At 44.2% G+C, this 20,942-nt stretch overlaps 1 protein-coding gene across 1 annotated transcript in view; it reads left to right on the top strand.

Annotated features, from left to right (window-relative positions):
- Window positions 1-20,942, top strand: part of WDFY4 (WDFY family member 4) — a 442,717-nt gene that overhangs the window by 117,441 nt on the left and 304,334 nt on the right. Inside the window, exons 27-30 of the mRNA XM_038744298.1 lie at window positions 1,346-1,445; window positions 10,629-10,834; window positions 13,169-13,338; window positions 16,166-16,291. Coding sequence (XP_038600226.1) covers window positions 1,346-1,445; window positions 10,629-10,834; window positions 13,169-13,338; window positions 16,166-16,291 — 602 coding nt within the window. The remainder of the gene's footprint in view (window positions 1-1,345; window positions 1,446-10,628; window positions 10,835-13,168; window positions 13,339-16,165; window positions 16,292-20,942) is intronic.

Here is a 20,942-nt window from a genome sequence, read left to right as displayed (position 1 = left end):
GTGTCTGTCTATTTTTATACTGTACTCTCCCAAGCGTGTAGTATACTGCTCTGCACTCAGTAAGCACTCAATCAATCAATCAATCAATCGTATTTATTGAGCACTTACTGTGTGCAGAGCACTGTACTAAGCACTTGGGAAGTACAAGTTGGCAACATATAGAGACGGTCCCTACCCAACAGTGGGCTCACAGTCTAGAAGGGGGAGACGGACAACAAAACAAAACATATTAACAGAGTAAAATAAATAGAATAGATATGTACAAGTAAAATAAATAAATAAATAGACTAATAAATACATACAAACATATATACATATATAAGATTGAATGAACAAATGAAAGAATATAATACAACAGAGTTGGTCAGGTACCTTCCCAGCCCATCGTTAGCTGGTTTATCCCCCTTGAAGATGCGGAAGAGCCAGCCACCATCTTTCTAGTCTTGAAAATGGACTGGAAATGGTAGTTCCCAGGACGGTGACCTGTCTGCTTTTGGCGTCTCCATTCGGGGACGCAGGTACACCTAAGCTAATCAATCAATCAATCAATTGTATTTATTGAGCACTTACTGTGTGCAGAGCACTGTACTAAGCTCCTGGGAAGTACAAGTTGGCAACATATAGAGACAGTCCCTACCCAACAGTGGGCTCACAGTCTAGAAGACTAGAAGAACAAAACAAGTAGACAAGCATCAATACCATTGAAATAGATAAATAGAATTATAGATATCATCACCATCATCAATCGTATTTATTGAGCGCTTACTATGGGCAGAGCACTGTACTAAGCGCTTGGGAAGTACAAATTGGCCACATATAGAGACAGTCCCTACCCAACAGTGGGCTCACAGTCTAAAAGGGGGAGACAGAGAACAAAACCAAACATACTAACAAAATAAAATAAATAGAATAGATATGTACAAGTAAAATAAATAAATAAATAGAGTAATAAATATGTTCAAACATATATACATATATACAGGTGCATATATATAGATATATATAGAGATATATATATATATATATAGATATATGACAACCCCTACCCAACAACGGGCTCACAGTCCAGAAGGGGATTTGTTAAGCACTTACTATGTGCCCAGCACTGTTCTAATTCATTCATTCATTCAATCGTATTTATTCAATCAATCAATCGTATTTATTGAGCGCTAATGCGATTTCTATTTCTGGATAGTAAATTGGATCCCAGAATCAAAGATTGAAGTTTGCTGAATATCAGCAAATCCCCCTTATTTTGTACAGCTGAATGCCCAATGGACAGGGAAGTAAACTGAAGGATGTGTTGCCTCGTGACTTCAGATTTCTCTCCTTCTGATTTTCACAGCCATCAGCCAAACATCTGGAAGAACAATCTGGCTCAGAAACCAGTTACTTGAGATGCTGCTCGATGTAATCTGCTCCAGTAAACCTCATCTGTCTTCAGGGTAAGTAGCCCCATTCACCGGGATTGGAAACTTGGCTGATCCACAGAGGGAGCAGATTTAAAACCTTGTCCTGACCAAAATGATGCACACTTTGGAATCACTTCCCTGTGGTTTGTTTCTAGCCCGAGTGACCCAACCAACACCCTAAGCGTTTGAGGTTGATCTGCCCTCAAAAATTCTGACATAATAACAATAATAATAATAATGATGGCATTTATTAGGCACTTACTATGTGCAAAGCACTGTTCTAAGCACTGGGGAGGTTACAAGGTCATCAGGTTGCCCCATGGGGGGCTCACAGTCTTAATCCCCATTTACAGATGAGGTAACTGAGGCACAGAGAAGTGAAGTGACTTGCCCAAAGTCACACAGCTGACAATTGGCAGAGCAGGGATTTGAACCCATGACCTCTGACTCCAAAGCCTGGGCTCTTTCCACTGAACCACGCTGAATGGGGCATTGCTAGGAGCACTTCAATTCATAGCCCAGCCCAACCAGAGCATTGAGGCCAATCAATCAATCGTATTTATTGAGCACTTGTATGCGGAGCACTGTACTAAGTGCTTGGGAGAGTACAATATAACAGAGTTATTGGACACATTCTCTGCCCACAGTGAGAAGCAGCAGGGCCTAATGGATAGAGGATGGGCTTGGGAGTGAGAAGGACCTGAGTTCTAATTCTGGCTCAGCCACTTGTCTGCTGTGTAACCCTGGGCAAGTCACTTAACTTCTCTGTGCCTCAGGTACCTGGTCTGTAAAATAGGAGTTAAGACTGAGCCCTGTGGGTGGCACAGGCAGACAGGGACTGAATGCAACCTGATTTGCTTGTATTGACCCCAGCATTTAGTAATTATTATTATTATTATTATGGCATTTGTTAAGTGCTTACTATGAGGCAGACAGGGACTGAATGCAACCTGATTTGCTTGTATTGACCCCAGCATTTAGTAATTATTATCATTATTATTATGGTATTTGTTAAGTGCTTACTATGTGCAAAGCACTGTTCTAAGCGCTGGGGGGATACAAGGTGATCAGGTTATCCCACGTGGGGTTCACAGTCTTAATCCCCATTTACAGATGAGGCAACTGAGGCACAGAGTAGTAAAGTGACTTGCCCAAAGTCACACAGCTGATAATTGGCAGAGCCTGGATTTGAACCCATGACCTCTGACTCCAAAGCCTGGGCTCTTTCCACTGAGCCACGCTGCTTCTCGAGTACAGTGTCTGGCACATAGTAAGTGCTTAACAAATACCAAAATTATAATCATCATTAATAACAATCATACTTATTCTTAATCATATTTATTGAGCACTTCCTGTGTTATCATCATCATCATCATCAATCGTATTTATTGAGTGCTTACTATGTGCAGAGCACTGTACTAAGCGCTTGGGAAGTACAAATTGGCAACATATAGAAACAGTCCCTACCCAACAGTGGGCTCACAGTCTAAAAGGGGGAGACAGAGAACAAAACCAAACATACTAACAAAATAAAATAAATAGAATAGATATGTACAAATTAATTAAATAAATAAATAAATAGAGTAAAAAAATATGTACAAACATATATACATATATGCAGGTGCTGTGGGGAAGGGAGGGAGGTAAGATGGGGGGATGGAGAGGGGGACGAGGGGGAGAGGAAGGAAGGGGCTCAGTCTGGGAAGGCCTCCTGGAGGAGGTGAGCTCTCAGCAGGGCCTTGAAGGGAGGAAGAGAGCTAGCTTGGCGGAGGGGCAGAGGGAGGGCATTCCAGGCCTGGGGGATGACGTGGGCCGGGGGTCGATGGCGGGACAGGCGAGAACGAGGTACGGTGAGGAGATTAGCGGCAGAGGAGCGGAGGGTGCGGGCTGGGCTGGAGAAGGAGAGAAGGGAGGTGAGGTAGGAGGGGGCGAGGTGATGGACAGCCTTGAAGCCCAGGGTGAGGAGTTTCTGCCTGATGTCCAGATTGATTGGTAGCCACTGGAGATTTTTGAGGAGGGGAGTGATATGCCCAGAGCGTTTCTGGACAAAGATAATCTGGGCAGCAGCATGAAGTATGGATTGAAGTGAAGAGAGACACGAGGATGGGAGATCAGAGAGAAGGCTGATGCAGTAGTCCAGACGGGATAGGATGAGAGCTTGAATGAGCAGGGTAGCGGTTGGGATGGAGAGGAAAGGGCGGATCTTGGCAATGTTGTGGAGCTGAGACCGGCAGGTTTTGGTGACGGCTTGGATGTGAGGGGTGAATGAGAGAGCGGAGTCGAGGATGACACCAAGGTTGCGGGCTTGTGAGACGGGAGACGGCTTACTGTGTGAAGAGCACTGGACTAAGGGTTTGGGAAGTACAAGTCGGCAATATATAGAGACGGTCCCTACCCAACAGCGGGCTCACAGTCTAGAAGGGGGGGACAGAGAACAAAACAATACATATTAACCAAATAGAATAAATATGTACAAATCAATCAATCTATCAATCGTATTTATTGAGCGCTTACTGTGTGCAGAGCACTGTACTAAGCGCTTGGGAAGTACAAGTTGGCAACATATAAGGACAGTCCCTACCCAACAGCGGGCTCACAGTCTAGAAGGGAGGGACAGAAAACAAAACAATACATATTAACCAAATAGAATAAATATGTACAAATAAATTCATTCATTCATTCATTCATTCAGTCGTATTTATTGAACGCTTACTGTGTGCAGAGCACTGGACTAAGCACTTGGAAAGTACAATTCGGCAATATATAGAGACGGCCTCTACCCAACAGAGGGCTCACAGTCTAGAAGGGGGGAACAGAGAACAAAACAATACATATTAACCAAATAGAATAAATATGTACAAATCAATCAATCAATCAATTGTATTTATTGAGCGCTTACTTTGTGCAGAGCACTGTACTAAGCGCTTGGGAAGTACAGGTTGGCAACATATAGGGACAGTCCCTACCCAACAGTGGGCTCATTCATTCATTCATTCAATCGTATTTATCGAGCACTTACTGTGTGCAGAGCAGTGTACTAAGCACTTGGGAAGTACAAGTTGGCAACATATAGAGACAGTCCCTACCCAACAGTGGGCTCATTCATTCATTCATTCATTCAGTCATATTTATTGAGTGCTTACTGTGTGCAGAGCAGTGTACTAAGCGCTTGGGAAGTACAATTTGGCAACATATAGAGATGGTCCCTACCCAACAGCGGGCTCACAGTCTAGAAGGGGGAGACAGAGAACAAAACAATACATATTCACCAAATAAAATAAATAGAATAAATATGTACAAATAAAATAAATAGAGCAATAAATCCGATTCCATTTTCTGCAGTGTCCTTTACCTGAGAAAACAAGGAGAGGAGGAAAAACAAGCCTCCCACGTTGCTCCTAATCAATTGTCCAATTTTTTTTCGAACGGGGGAAACCCCAGCCTGCAGCCCAGGGAATGAGATTTGATTTCTTCTGTTTGGACAGCAGGCCTACAGATGTATTTATTGGATAAGGTCAGCAAGTCTCTCCTGATGCCTGGGGCACTGTTGACTCTCTGACCTCCTCCATTTTAAAATTCACTTTCAGAGCATTAAGTGCTACAGTCCATCATCTGAGGAGACAATTGAAGCCCTATTTTTTTCCAGTGTTCAAGTGTTAGTTACTGGGATCCAATCTGGGTTTATTTCCATTGGAGTGTCTAGACCATATTTTATTACTGAGAAGGATTTTATTTAGTGCATGCGTATATATATGCATATACACATATATATGCATACACATACACACACATATATATACATATATATACACACATATATACACATATATATGCATATATACACCTGCGTATTTATATGCATCTACATAACCTGGGTATATTTGTGTATATGTAAACGTGTTCATTTATTCTTGTACTTCCCAAGCACTTAGTACAGTGCTCTGCACACAGTAAGCACTCAATATATACGATTGATTATGATGATGATGATGATTCATTCATTCGTTCAATCGTATTTATTGAACGCTTACTGTGTGCAGAGCACTGTACTAAGCGCTTGGGAAGTACAAGTTGGCAACATATAGAGACGGTCCCTACCCAACAGTGTTGTGAATATTTGTGTGATATTGTATTCAAGAATCTATTCTGAAAGGCAAGATTGTCTAGTGGAGAGATCATGGGCCCGGTGGTTGGTAAATAATAATAATATCGATAATAATTAATTATATTTGCCAAGCCTTTACTATGTGCCAGGCACTGTACTAAGTGCTGAGGTAAATCAATCAATCAATCAATCATATTTATTGAGCGCTTACTGTGTGCAGAGCACTGTGCTAAGCGCTTGGGAAGTACAAGTTGGCAACATATAGAGACAGTCCCTACCCAACAGTGGGTTCACAGTCTAAAAGATACACAGATACAGATACAAGCAAGTCAGGTTGGCTACAGTCTCTGTCCCATATGGGGCTCACAGTCTTAACCCCCATTTTACAGACTAGATACCTGAGGCAGAGAGAAGTGAAGTGACTTGCCCAAGTTTACAAGCAGACAAGTAATAATAATAATAATAATAATGATGGTATTTGTTAAGCACTTACTATATGCAAAGCACTGTTCTAAGCGCTGGGGGGATACAAGGTGATTAGGTTGTCCCACGTGGGACTCACGGTCGCAATCCCCATTTTCCAAATGAGGGAACTGAGGCCCAGAGAAGTTGTGACTTGCCCAAAGTCACACAGCTGACAATTGGCAGAGCCGGGATTTGAACCCATGACCTCTGACTCCAAAGTCCGTGCTCTTTCCACTGAGCCACGCTGCTTCTCTAGTGGAGCTGAGTAGTGGAGCTGGAATTAGAACCCATGACCTTCTGACAACTAAGCCCGTGCTCAATCCACCATGCCATGCTGCTTCTCTGATTCTACCCCAAGGGCAACCATTTGGCTAGTGTGTGGCCTTAGGCAAGTCAGTTAACTGCTCCGTGCCCCCGTTTCCCCTTGTGTAAAATGGGAGTATTAACAATCAATCAATCAATCAATCATCATCATCATCGTCAATCATATTTATTGAGCACTTACTGTGTGCAGAGCGCTGTACTAAGCGCTTGGGAAGTACAACTTGGCAACATATAGAGACGGTCCCTACCCAACAGTGGGCTCACAATCTAAAATCTCCATTAGCAATGTAGATTCTTATCTCACAGGGATGTGGTGAGGATAAAATGAGATTATTGATATAAAGTTTCTAATAGTAATTTGCACCCTTTATCCACCTCTCAAACAAACAAGTGGATTTTGGAGCAAATTAAACCAAAAAGGTCTTGTGAGCCCGCTGTTGGGTAGGGACCGTCTCTATACGTTGCCAACTTGTACTTCCCAAGCACTTAGTACAGTGCTCTGCACACAGTAAGCACTCAATAAATACAATTGATTGATTGATTGATTTGGAAGGCCAAATGACTCAAGTTAGATTAGCATATTTTGGACCCATAATCAGGAGGACTAATACTCTGGAGAGGACACTAATGCTAAGAAGAGCCCAGGGAAAACGTGGAAGAGGCAGACCGTCAGCTAGATGTTGCCGACTTGTACTTCCCAAGCGCTTAGTACAGTGCTCTGCACACAGTAAGCGCTCAATAAATATGATTGAATGAAAGAATGGATAGCGACCATAACAACAATTACAGAACCGTTAGAAGGGTTGTGGATTATGGCATAGGACAGGACGTTCTGGAGAAAGTATATCCTTGGAGTCGCTGTGCCCATTGTTGGGTAGGGACCATCTCTATATGTTGCTGACTTGTACTTCCCAAGCGCTTAGTACAGTTCTCTGCACACATTAAGCGCTCAATAAAGCACTCAATGAATGAATGAATCGGAAATGATTCGACTGCACTTAATAGCAATAATAAAGATAATCCACCTCTCCCTCAGCCCCACAGCACTTATCGGCATATCTGTAATATATTTATTTATATTAATATCTGTCTTCAGCTCTTGAGTGTAAGCTCACTGTGGACAGGAAATGAGTCTACCAACTCAAATTGTACACTACCAAACAGTACAGTGCTCTACACATACTAAGTGCTCAATAAGTACAATTGGTTGATTGGTAGTATTACTATTTATTAAGAGAAGCAGCGAGCTTAGTGGAAAAAGCCCAGGCTTGGGAGTCAGAGGTCATGGGTTCTAATCCTGGCTCCTCCGTTTGTCAGCTGTGTGACTTTGGGCAAGTCACTTCACTTCTCTGGGCCTCAGTTACCTCATTAGTAAAATGGGGATTAAGACTGTGAGCCCCCCGTGGGACAACCTGATCACCTTGTAACCTCCCCAACGCTTAGTACAGTGCTTTGCACATAGTAAGCATTTAATAAATGCCATCATTATATTTATTTATTAAGTGCTTACTGTGGACAGAGCACAGTAAGAAGTGCTGGAAAAGAGTATGCAAGTGGTAATTAAAGACACTGTTCCTCAATTATGCCCATTGTTGGGTAGGGACCGTCTCTATATGTTGCTGACTTATACTTCCCAAACGCTTAGTACAGTGCTCTGCACACGTTAAGCGCTCAATAAAGCACTCAATGAATGAATGAATAGGAAATGATTTGACTGCACTTAATAACAAAAATAATGATAATCCACCTCTCCCTCAGCCCCACAGCACTTATCTGCATATGTGTAATGTATTTATTTATATTAATATCTATATAATATATATTTGGGCATAATCTATAAATAAAGGTGGAGGAGAGGACTGGACACATCAGCATAAGAAAAGCTAAAACAGCATTAGAGAAGCGGAGTGGCTCAGTGGAAAAGAGCACGGGCTTTGGAGTCAGGGGTCATGGGTTCGAATCCCGGCTCCGCCACATGTCTGCTGTGTGACCTTGGGCAAGTCACTTCACTTCTCTGAGCCTCGGTTACCTCATCTGTAAAATGGGGATTAAGACTGTGAGCCCCACGTGGGACAACTTGATCACCTTGTATCCACCCCCAGTGCTTAGAACAGTGCTCTGCATATAGTAAGCGCTTAACAAATCCCATTATTATTATTATAAGAGACAAGGAAAAATACACAATATATAGAAGGAAAACAAAAGTGAGTAGGGAGTTGTAGCTGGAGGAGCAGAATTTCCGGCTCCCCATGATTCAGATTCCACAACATATCCAAAGTCGCAGCAACGGCTATTTGCCTTCCCGATGTTTTTAAGAGGACTCTTGCTGCAGGTGTGTTTTCTTTCCCACCATGTGGAGAAAAGCAGGAAGAAATGGGGTCTCCGGGGCTAGTTCTCAGGAGGCAGCCTGGCTGGAGCTCAGAGCGGGCTGGGGGCAGGCCCTGTGTTTCTCTGCCGCGGTGGAGGGCAGTTGAGCTCAGCTGATTAGTTCATCATCATCAATCGCATTTATTGAGCGCTTACTATGTGCAGAGCACTGTACTAAGCACTTAGTTGAGGACAACTGAGGTGAGTTGCAGTGGGCCTTGGTGGAAAGATCCCGGGCTTGGGAGTCAGAGGACATGGGTTCTAATCCCGGCTTCTCCACTTATCCGCTGTGTGACTTTGGGCAAGTTGGGCAAGTGGCTTTGGACTGTGGGCTCACAATCTTCTTCTAGACTGTATGCCCACTGTTGGGTAGGGACCGTCTCTATATGTTGCCAACTTGTACTTCCCAAGCGCTTAGTACAGTGCTCTGCACACAGTAAGCGCTCAATAAATACGATTGAATGAATGAACGAATGAAAGTTACTTTTCTGTGCCTCAGTTACCTCATCTGTAAAATGGGGATTAAGACTGTGAGCCCCACAGGGGGCAACCTGATTGCCTTGCATCTACCCCAGTACTTAGTACAGTACCTGACACATATGAAGCGCTCAATAAATACGACTGAATGAATGAATGAATGAAAGTTACTTAACTTTTCTGTGCCTCAGTTACCTCATCTGTAAAATGGGGATTAAGACTGTGAGCCCCACGGGGGGCAACCTGATTGCCTTGCATCTACCCCAGCACTTAGTACAGTACCTGGCACATATGAAGCACTTAAAAATACCATTATTAATATTATTATTTTCATTATTGAGGGCAAACAGAGAATACAGGCTGCTATTCACAGATGCTTCAACCAACTGGAGGTGAAGAGGGTTCAAAGCAGTACAATTCATACATTCATTCATTCATTCAATTAATTCAGTCGTATTTATTCAATGCTTACTGTGGGCGGAGCACTGTACTAAGCACTTGGGAAAGTACGATATAACAATAAAGAGTGACAATCCTTGCCCACAGTGAGCTCACTGTCTAGAGGCTAGCAGCAGCTTTCATACCCAGACCAGCTAATCAGGTTGAACTCAGTTCCTGTCCCTTGGGGGTTCACAGTCTTAATCCCCATTTTACAGATGAGGTAACTGAGACCCAGAGAAGTGAAGTGACGTGTCCAAAGTTACAAAGCAGGCAAGTGGCAGAGTCAGGATTAGAACCCAGGTCCTTCTGATTCCAAGGCCTGTGCCCTATCCACTAGGTCACACTGTTTCATTTAAATGTCTCCCTCAACAATGGTGTGCCAAACAGAAGCCTGCCTAGCATGAGTTGGTAGGCACTTTCCCTGTTCCTAAGGAGCTCACAGCACAAGAGAGCACAACTTTTGTGTAGTAACAGTAATAATAATAATGGTATTTGTTAAGTGCTTACTATGTGCCAAGCACTATTCTAAGCCCTGGGCACTGTTCTAATCAATCAATCATATTTATTGAGCACTTACTGTGTGCAGAGCACTGTACTAAGCGCTTGGGAAGTACAAGTTGGCAACATATAGAGACAGTCCCTACCCAACAGTGGGCTCACAGTCTAAAAGGGTTCTAAGTGCATTGTGGCCAGAAAACTGGTCTTGCAATGATCTTTTCAGAGCTATTTCTTTCTCTCTCACAAGGAATGAGTCTGTTTGTTGTTATATTGTACTCTCCCAAGTGCTTGGTACAGTGCTTTGCACACAGTGAGTGCTTAATAAATATGATTGAATGAATGAATAAATTTATCTCTAACACGCACATCCATACATACATACATGTGAATTTCAGCATTGGTGATGACTTCTTAATCATTAAGGTCAATATCCACATATATATTTATGTGCAAAAGTCTTTACACAATTTGAGGGATACATAAATGCTTAAACAGAACGATGTTTCTACTAGTATTAATAATTATTAACTTCCTCACAGGCCACAGGAAGAAACATTTCTAACCCTGGGTCCCGACTGGTTCCTGTTATTCATACAGAGTCATCTGAACCCAACTACAATCGTTCTTGGAATGAAGCTACTGTTATGTTTTTTGTATAACCCAGTGTTACGTGCCAGGTTTAAGGATGGGATGTCTGCTGGGTCTTGGGTGGAGAACAGCGCCATTGGAGTGGATATCTTGATGGGTAGGTCCCTTTTCTGATTTTTCTGTTTCCATATTTGTGCTTATCAATAGGGACTTAATTTACCAGATAGACCATGTTATATTGTGTCCACTGAAAGTTTGATGTGCCATTTACTTACATACTCCTTGAACGAGCTGTCTACACACGCTGCCTCGAATTCCTCGACGACAACAACACTCTCCTCGACCCCCTCCAATCTGGCTTCCTTCCCCTGCATTCCACAGAAACTGCCCTCTCAAAGGTCACCAATGACCTCCTGCTTGCCAAATCCAACGGCTCATACTCTGTCCTAATCCTCTTCGACCTCTCAGCTGCCTTTGACACTGTGGACCACCCCCTTCTCCTCAACACACTATCCAACCTTGTCTTCTCAGACTCCATCCGCTCCTGGTTCTCCTCTTATCTCTCTGGTCGTTCATTCTCAGTCTCTTTTGCAGGCTCCTTCTCCCCCACCCACCCCCTTACTGTAGGGGTTCCCCAAGGTTCAGTTCTTGGTCCCCTTCTGTTCTCGATCTACACTCACTCACTTGGTGACCTCATTCGCTCCCACGGCTTCAACTATCATCTCTACGCTGATGACACCCAAATCTCCATCTCTGCCCCTGCTCTCTCCCCCTCCCTCCAGGCTCGCATCTCCTCCTGCCTTCAGGACATCTCCATCTGAATGTCTGCCTGCCACCTAAAACTCAACATGTCCAAGACTGAACTCCTTGTCTTCCCTCCCAAACCCTGCCCTCTCCCTGACTTTCCCATCACTGTGGACGGCACTACCATCCTTCCCGTCTCACAAGCCTGCAACCTTGGTGTCATCCTCGACTCCGCCCTCTCGTTCACCCTTCACATCCAAGGTGTCACCAAAACCTGCCAGTCTTACCTCCGCAACATTGCCAAGATCCGCCCTTTCCTCTCCATCCAAACTGCTACCCTGCTCGTTCAAGCTCTCATCCTATCCCGTCTGGATTACTGTATCAGCCTCCTCTCCTATCTCCCATCCTCCTGTCTCTCCCCACTTCCATCCATACTTCATGCCACTGCCCGGATTGTCTTTGTCCAGAAACGCTCTGGGCATGTTACTCCCCTCCTCAAAAATCTCCAGTGGCTACCAATCAACCTACGCATCAGGCAGAAACTCCTCACCCTGGGCTTCAAGGCTGTCCATCACCTCGCCCCCTCCTACCTCACCTCCCTTCTCTCCTTCTCCAGCCCAGCCCACACCCTCCGCTCCTCTGCCGCTAATCTCCTCACCATGCCTCGTTCTCGCCTGTCCCGCCGTCGACCCCCGGCCCGCGTCCTCCCCCTGGCCTGGAATGCCCTCCCACTGCCCATCCACCAAGCTAGCTCTCTTCCTCCCTTCAAGGCCCTACTGAGAGCTCACCTCCTCCAGGAGGCCTTCCCAGACTGAGCCCCCTCCTTCCTCTCCCCCTCCTCCCCCCTCCATCCTCCCCGCCTTACCTCCTTCCCTTCCCCACAGCACCTGTATATATGTATTCATGTTTGTACGTATTTATTACTCTATTCATTTTACTTGTACATATTTATTCTATTTATTTTATTCTGTTAATATGTTTGTTTTGTTCTCTGTCTCCCCCTTCTAGACTGTGAGCCCACTGTTGGGTAGGGACCATCTCTATATGTTGCCAAATTGTAGTTCCCAAGAGCTTAGTACAGTGCTCTGCACACAGTAAGTGCTCAATAAATACGATTGAATGAATGAATGAATGAATCTTCTAGACTGTGAGCCCGTTGTTGGGTAGGGGTTGTCTCTATTTGTTGCCGAATTGTACTTTCCAAGCACTTAGTATAGTGCTCTGCACACAGTAAGTGCTCAATAAATACAATTGAATAATAATGATGGTATTTGTTAAGCGCTTACTATGTACCAAGCACAGTTCTAAGCCCTGGGGTAGATAGAAGACAATCAGGTTGTCCCACGCGGGGCTCACAGTCTTCACCCCCATTTTACATCATCATCCTCATCCATTAACGGTGTTGAAATCTCCTGGGTTTCATAGCTCTCTACTCTGGCACTCTTTGTTTTTTTTGTTTTAAATGCTACAGTGCTATGTGCCAGATACTGTACTTTCCAAAGCATTGACTGTCTAGAACACAACACGTCCTTGAGGGTAATATGTCATTGATAATAGACCGTAAGCTTCTTGAGGGCAGGGAGCGCATCTACTAACAATCGTTTTTTACTCTCCCAAGAGCTTAGTACAGTGTTCTACATACAGTAATGCTCAATAAACACCCCTGATTGTCTGATTGATTGATTACTAGTTGTAAGCCTGCTGATTGATTTTGATACCTCTCCCTATTATCTCTGCTGGTCGACAGATAACATAAAAAGTCGGTGTCCGCTGGCTGACAGTGGCTCCTTCCTGATTTCTGGGTTCCGACTCCTGCGCATGTTTTTGGCTCATCATATTAATATTCCTGAAGTCTACTTTCTGGTGTCCGGCTTGTTCCTGCAGACCCCGCTGACTGAAATCCCCGGAGAATCCGAAGTGAGTACCTCAGAAAGCCGGGGAGATGACATTCATTCATTCATTCACTGAATCGTATTTATTGAGTGCTTAGTGTGTGCAGAGCGTGGGAGAATATGATATTCACTTGGGAGAATATGATACAAGAGAATACAATACAGCAATAAACAGACACATTTCCTGCCCTCAACAAGTTATCGCAATTCCCCTGGATTACCAACTCTGTTGCATCATACTCTGCCAACCCATTAGCACAGTGTTCTGCACACAGTAAGCACCCCATAAACACCATTGATTAATTGATTGATTGATTGATTAGGATGTTAAAGGAGAGAGGGATAAATCCATCTAGTTAAACTTTGACTCCAAAGTTTCCTTTCATTTCTACAGAAATCCCACGTCGAAAGGAGAAACAGCATGACTAGTGAAAAAAGCACTATATTGGGAGTCTGGAGACTTGGTTTCTATTCTCAATTTGCCACTTGTCTGTTGTGTGACCTTGGACAAGTCATTTAACTTTTCTGAGCCTCATTTTCCTCATCTGTAAATACCTCTTCTTCCTCCCCTTCAGACCATGAACTCCCCCCTTCTCCCCTTCTAGACTGTGAGCCCATTTTTGGGTAGCGACCGTCTCTATATGTTGCCCGCTTGTACTTTCCAAGCGCTTAGTACAGTGCTCTGCACACAGTAAGCGCTCAATAAATCCGATTGAATGAATGAATGAATAAGGAACAAGAATACTGTTTGATCTGATTGTAGTGTATCTAATCCAGCACTTATCACAGTGCTTGGCACATACTAAGAACTCCACAAGTCAACCGTATTAACTGTGGACAGAACACAGTACTAAGTGCTTGGAAAACTCAAATGTAACAGAGTTCGTAGACATATTCCCAGCTATTATTGTAATTATCATTATTTTTCCTTTACTTCAAATTGACCAAATTCCCCATGCCATTTGCTAGTCTTTAAGCAACAGAATGTGCATGAAGAAGCTTGTCTGGAGCTCGTGTTTAGGGGATTGTCCCACCAAAGAGGGGACCAAGGGATCCAAGGCCAGATCTGGCCCCAGCACTGAGGATTTGGAAGGATTGGAAGGGATTGTTGTAGGGAGGGAATCCGTCTATCACCTCTGTTGCAGTGTACTCTCCCAAGCTCTTAGTGCAGTGCTCGGCACACAGTAAGCGCTCAATAAATACCAAGCGATTGATCGACTCTTCTGCAGGGATGATGGGGGAGTTTGGTCTGAGGCTTGACTCAATAAGGACCTGAAGGTCAGGAGGCCTTCCCAGACTGAGACCCATCCTTTCTCTCCCCATCCTCCCCCTTCCTATCCCCCCACCTTACCTCCTTCCCCTCCCCACAGCACCTGTATATATATATATATATGTTTGTACATATTTATTACTCTATTTATACATATTTATTCTATTTATTTTATTTTGTTAATATGTTGTGTTTTGTTCCCTGTCTCCCCCTTCTAGACTGTGAGCCCGCTGTTGGGTAGGGACCATCTCTATATGTTGCCAATTTGTACTTCCCAAGCGCTTACTACAGTGCTCTGCACACAGTAAGCGCTCAATAAATGCAATTGAATGAATGAATGAACCTGAACCCCTTGAAAGTATCTGAAGAAATCCTTCCTTGAGAAGCTTTGAGAAGCAGCATGGCCTAGTGGATAGAGCATCGGCCTGAGAGTCAGAAGGATCTGGCTTCTAATCCCAGCTCTGCCACTTGTCTGCCCAAGTGACCTTGGGCAAGTCACTTCACTTCTTAGTGTCTCAGTTACCTCATCTGTAAAATGGGGATTGAGGCTGTGAACCCCATGTGGGAAAGGGACTGTGACCAAGCTAATTTGCTGCTACCCACCCCAGTGCTTAGTACAGTCCCTGGTACATAGTAAGTGCTAAACAAATTCATTCATTCATTCATTTAATCATAATTATTGAGCGCTTACTGTGTGCAGAGCATTGTACTGAGAGCTTGGGAAGTACAAGTTGGCAGCATATAGAGAAGGTCCCTACCCAACAGTGGGCTCACAGTCTAGATACCATAATCATTATTATTATTGCTATTATTATTATTATTCCTACCACTGTAATGCCTGCCAACAAAAGCAGACTCTTCAGGGAAGCTTTCGACCCTCTGTGTAGAAAGTAATTGGGTTAACTAGCCCTTTGGCCTACAGAGAGCAAAAGAACACCTAACCAGCCATGAGAATCAGTATGGCTCAGTGGAAAGAGCCCGGGCTTTGGAGTCAGAGGTTACGGGTTCAAATCCCGGCTCTGCCAATTGTCAGCTGTGTGACTCTGGGAAAGTCACTTAACTTCTCTGGGCCTCAGTTACCTCATCTGTAAAAGGCAGATGAGGACTGTGAGCCCCACGTGGGACAACCTGATCACCTTGTATCCTCCCCAGCACTTAGAACAGTGCTTTACACATAGTAAGCACTTAATAAATGCCATCATTATTATTATTAGAGAAGCAGCATGGCTCATTGGAAAGAGCCCGGGCTTTGGAGTCAGAGGTCATGGGTTCAAATCCAGGCTCTGCCAATTGCCAGCCGTGTGACTTTGGGCAAGTCACTTAACTTCTCTCTGCCTCAGTTACCTCATCTGTAAAATGGGGATTAAGATTGTGAGCCCCCTGTGGGACATCCTGATCACCTTGTAACCTCCCCAGCGCTTAGAACAGTGCTTCGCACATAGTAAGTGCTTAATAAATGCCATCATTATTATTATTATTAGTATGCAGGCCTTGGCAAAGACTTGTGACCAGCTCTAAGGATGCCTTTTCCATTGTGTGAGCTGGATAAACAGCCTTTAATGTTCTCTCCTCTTTCTTCCAGGTCAGTCTAGATTGCATGTTACAGTGGCTACTGCAGAACCACCACTCGGACAATGTCCACACATACGGGCTCTGCCCAGAAGGTGCCTTGCTTTTACTGGAGATGGTTAAAGTCACAATAAACCAGGTGATATCCTGATGCCCGTTCCAATTATTTTGAGTTATTTTGGCAAGGCTCTTAGGTCACAGTTTCCAAAACTTCAGAACTTGTAATCTATCTATCTATCTATCTTGTACATATTTATTCTACTTATTTTATTTTGTTAACATATTTTGTTTTGTTCTCTGTCTCCCCCTTCTAGACTGTGAGCCCACTGTTGGGGAGGGACCGTCTCTATATGTTGCCAATTTGTACTTCCCAAGCGCTTAGTACAGTGCTCTGCACATAGTAAGTGCTCAATAAATACGACTGAATGAATGAATGAATCTGGACTCTTACCAAAGCACAGATCTTCCACTTCTCCTGTGCTATTAAGCCAGTACCTCCCTGAGAAGCAGCATGGTTTAATGGATGGAGCATGGGTCTGGGAAGATAACGGGTCTATTCCAGGCTTTGCCTCGTGTCTGTTGTGTGACCTTGGGCAAGTCGCTTCACTTCCCTGGGCCTCAGTTACCTCATCCATAAAATGGGGATTAAGACTGTAAGCCCCACATGAGACAGGGACTGTGTCTAACTCCATTTGTTTGTATCTACCCCAGTGCTCAATGTAGTGCTTGGCACTTAGTAAGTGCTTAACAAATACCATTGTTTTATTATTATAATTATTATTATTATTATATGGAACAAATGCTAATTATTTATCTGCCATCACCAGGCTCTTTTCCTGAGTCCTGTCTATGAATTTGTAAATGTTAGATGGTAGCCCTGCAGGAAGAATAGGATTTCCTAACTCTGGCTAGAGCGTAAGCTCCTTAAGGGCAGAAGTCATGTCACAGCATAGCTCAGTGGAAACAACATGGGCTTTGGAGTCAGAGGTCATGGGTTCAAATCCCAGCTCTGCCAACTATCAGCTGTGTGACTTTGGGCAAGTTACTTAATTGCTCTGTGCCTCAGTTACCTCATCTGTAAAATGGGGATTAGGACTGTGAGTCCCCTGTGGGACAGCCTGATCACCTTGTAACCTCTCCAGCGCTTAGAACAGTGCTTTGCACATAGTAAGCACTTAATAAATGTCAAGGATACCCCAAAGTGCCTTGGAAAATGGGGTCACCCAATGAAGGTATATATGTATATATGTTTGTACATATTTGTTACTCTATTTATATATGTATTTTACTTGTACCTATCTATTCTATTTATTTTATTTTGTTAGTACGTTTGGTTTTGTTCTCTGTCTCCCCCTTCTAGACTGTGAGCCCACTGTTGGGTAGGGACTGTCTCTATATGTTGTCAGCTTGTACTTCCCAAGCGCTTAGTACAGTGCTCTGCACACAGTAAGTGCTCAATAAATATGATTGATTGATTGATTGATTGAAGGTCATGGTCTGAGGTACCCATAAGGCGGGGCAGCTGATGCCTACTTCTGAAGCTGGCACCATCAGGATAGCTGCCCTTTAGGTAACTCAACATGGTCTATAACACGAGAAGCAGCGTGGCTCAGTGGAAAGAGCCCGAGCTTTGGAGTCAGAGGTCATGGGTTCAAATCCCAGCTCCGCCACTTGTCAGCTGCGTGACTTTGGGCAAGTCACTTCACTTCTCTGGGCCTCAGTTAGTTACCTCATCCGTAAAATGGGGATGAAGACTGTGAGCCCCACGTGGGACAACCTGATCACCTTGTACTCTCCCCAGTGCTTAGAACAGTGCTTTGCACATAGTAAGCGCTTAATAAATGCCATCATCATTATTATTATTATTATTAATGATCAGAGGTGTCCTGATGGAAAGAATACAGAACTAGGTTCCGAGGGATCTGCGTTCTAATTTCATCTCCACTACCTACAGCTGTATTACCTCAGATAAGTCACTTGACTTCTCTGTGTGTCACTTTCCTCATCCAAAAAATGGGGATTAAATGCCTGCTCTCCCTTTCTGTCCAACTGTCCAACTTAACATGTCCAAGACTGAACTCCTTGTCTTCCCTCCGAAACCCTGCCCTCTCCCTGACTTTCCCATCACTGTTGACGGCACTACCATCCTTCCTGTCTCACAAGCCCGCAACCTTGGTGTCATCCTCGGCTCCGCTCCCTCGTTCATCTCTCACATCCAAGCCGTCACCAAAACCTGCCGGTCTCAACTCCGCAACATTACCAAGATCCGCCCTTTCCTCTCCATCCAAACTGCTACTCTGTTCATTCAAGCTCTCATCCTATCCCGTCTGGACTACTGTATCAGCCTCCTCTCCGATCTCCCATCCTCCTGTCTCTCCCCACCTCAATCCATACTTCACGCCGCTGCCCGGATTGTCTTTGTCCAGAAACGCTCTGGGCATATCACTCCCCTCCTCAAAAATCTCCCGTGGCTACCAATCAACCTACGCATCAGGCAGAAACTCCTCACCCTGGGCTTCAAGGCTGTCCATCACCTCACCCCTTCCTACCTCACCTCCCTTCTGTCCTTCTCCAGCCCAGCCCGCACCCTCCGCTCCTCTGCCGCTAATCTCCTCACCCCGTGCCTCGTTCTCGCCTGTCCCGCCGTCAACCCCCGGCCTGCTTCCTCCCCCTGGCTTGGCCTGGAATGCCCTCCCTCCGCCCATCCGCCAAGCTAGCTCTCTTCCTCCCTTCAAGGCCCTACTGAGAGCTCACCTCCTCCAGGAGGCCTTCCCAGACTGAGCCCCCTCCTTCCTCTCCCCCTCCTCCCCCTCTCCATCTTCTCCGCCTTACCTCCTTCCCTTCCCCATAGCACCTGTATATATGTATTCATGTTTGTATGTATTTATTACTCTATTTATTTTACTTGTACATATCTATTCTATTTTATTTTGTTAATATGTTTGGTTTTGTTCTCTATCTCCCCCTTCTAGACTGTAAGCCCACTGTTGGGTAGGGACCGTCTCTATATGTTGCCAACTTGTACTTCCCAAGTGCTTAGTACAGTGCTCTGCACACAGTAAGTGCTCAATAAATACTATTGTTTGATTGATTGACTGTGAGCCCTGTGTGGGACAGAAACCATATCTAATATAATTATATTGTAGCTAGTCCAGCTTTTAGAACAACGCTTGGCACATCGTGCTTAACATACCACAATTATTATTTTTAGGTGGTGTTCATCGGGGTCTCTTGCTGGGATGTAGTTGTGTTATCTTTATTTGAGAGGTCTTCCCTGACTAGGCCATCCTTTTCTCTTCTCCCTCTCCCTTCTACCTCACCCCGACTTGCTTCTTTATTCACCCCCCCACAAACCCCAAAACACTTGTGTACATAGCGATAATTTATTTATTTATTCATTTATTTGTTTAACCATATTGTTTGTCTCCCCCTCTAGACTGTAAGCTCGTTGTGATAAGGGAATGTCTGTTTTTTTATTGTACTGTACTCTCCTAAGCAATTAGTACAGTGCTCTGCACACAATAAGCACCCAGTAAATACAATTAAATGAATGAATGACTTTCTTCCACATGGAAATTATTACAGAACTTTTCCTATTTCCTATTTCCTATTTCAATCCAATTGGTTCTTATTCAAAAATGTTCAAGGAACTACAGTCAACATGGTTATATCTAAGCCTTCTTCATCTTCATTCTCTCATTCACCCCTCACATCCAAGCCGTCACCAAAACCTGCCGGTCCCAAGCGCTTAGTACAGTGCTCTGCACATAGTAAGCGCTCAATAAATACGATTGATTGATTGATTGATTCACGTGGATACTTATTAAATCACTTTCAGTGCTAATGATCACCATTGCAACATTTTTTTTTTGAGATGACTAGCTTGTTGCTTATGAAGAAACTGAGGGAGAGAGTATCAAAAAACTTGTCTCACTCTGAGCTCTTTATGGGAAGGGAACAGGTCTGCAAATTCTCTTGTATTGTACTTTACCAAATGCTTAGTACAGTGCTCTGCACATAGTAAGTGCTCAATAAAAATGATTGATTGATTGAACATTTTCAATAATAGTGTACAATGGTATTTGTTAAGTGATTCATATGTGTCAAGCACTGTTCTAAACACTGAGGTAGATGTTAGCTAATCAGGTTGGACAAAATCCGTGTCCCACATGGGGCTCACAGTCTTAATCCCCATTTTACAGACGAGGTAACTGAGGCATAAATATTCATTCATTCAATCATATTTATTGAGCTCTCACTGTGTGCAGAGCATGGTATTAAGCACTTGGGAAGTACAAGTCGGCAACATATAGAGACGGTCCCTACCCAAAAATGGGCTCAAAGTCTAGAAGGGGGAGAAGAGACAACAAAAAAAACCACGTAGACAGGTGTCAAAACCGTTAGAATAAATAGAATTATAGCAATATGCACATCAGTAATGAAATAGAGTAGTAAATATGTACAAGTAAAATGAATACAGTAATAAATCTGCACAAGTATATACAAGTGCTGTGAGGAGGGGAAGGAGGTAGGGCATAGGAGGGGGCGATGGGGAGGAGGAGAGGAAAAAGGGGGCTCAGTCTGGGAAGGCCTCCTGGAGGAGGTGAGCTCTCAGTAGGGATTTGAAGGGAGGAAGAGAGTTAGTTTGGCGGATGTGTGGAGGGAGAGTATTCCAGGCCAGGGGAAGGACGTGGGCCGGGGGTCGATGGCAGGACAGGCGAGAACGAGGCCCAGTGAGGAGGTTAACGGCAGAGGAGCGGAGGGTGCGGGTGTTACTTGCCTAACGCTGG

This window comes from Tachyglossus aculeatus, chromosome 3 (genome assembly GCF_015852505.1).
Source record: "Tachyglossus aculeatus isolate mTacAcu1 chromosome 3, mTacAcu1.pri, whole genome shotgun sequence".
In the NCBI taxonomy this organism is placed as follows: Eukaryota; Metazoa; Chordata; class Mammalia; order Monotremata; family Tachyglossidae; genus Tachyglossus; species Tachyglossus aculeatus.
Note: the sequence above shows the minus strand (reverse complement) of the source record. Positions and strands in the feature narration are given on the sequence as shown.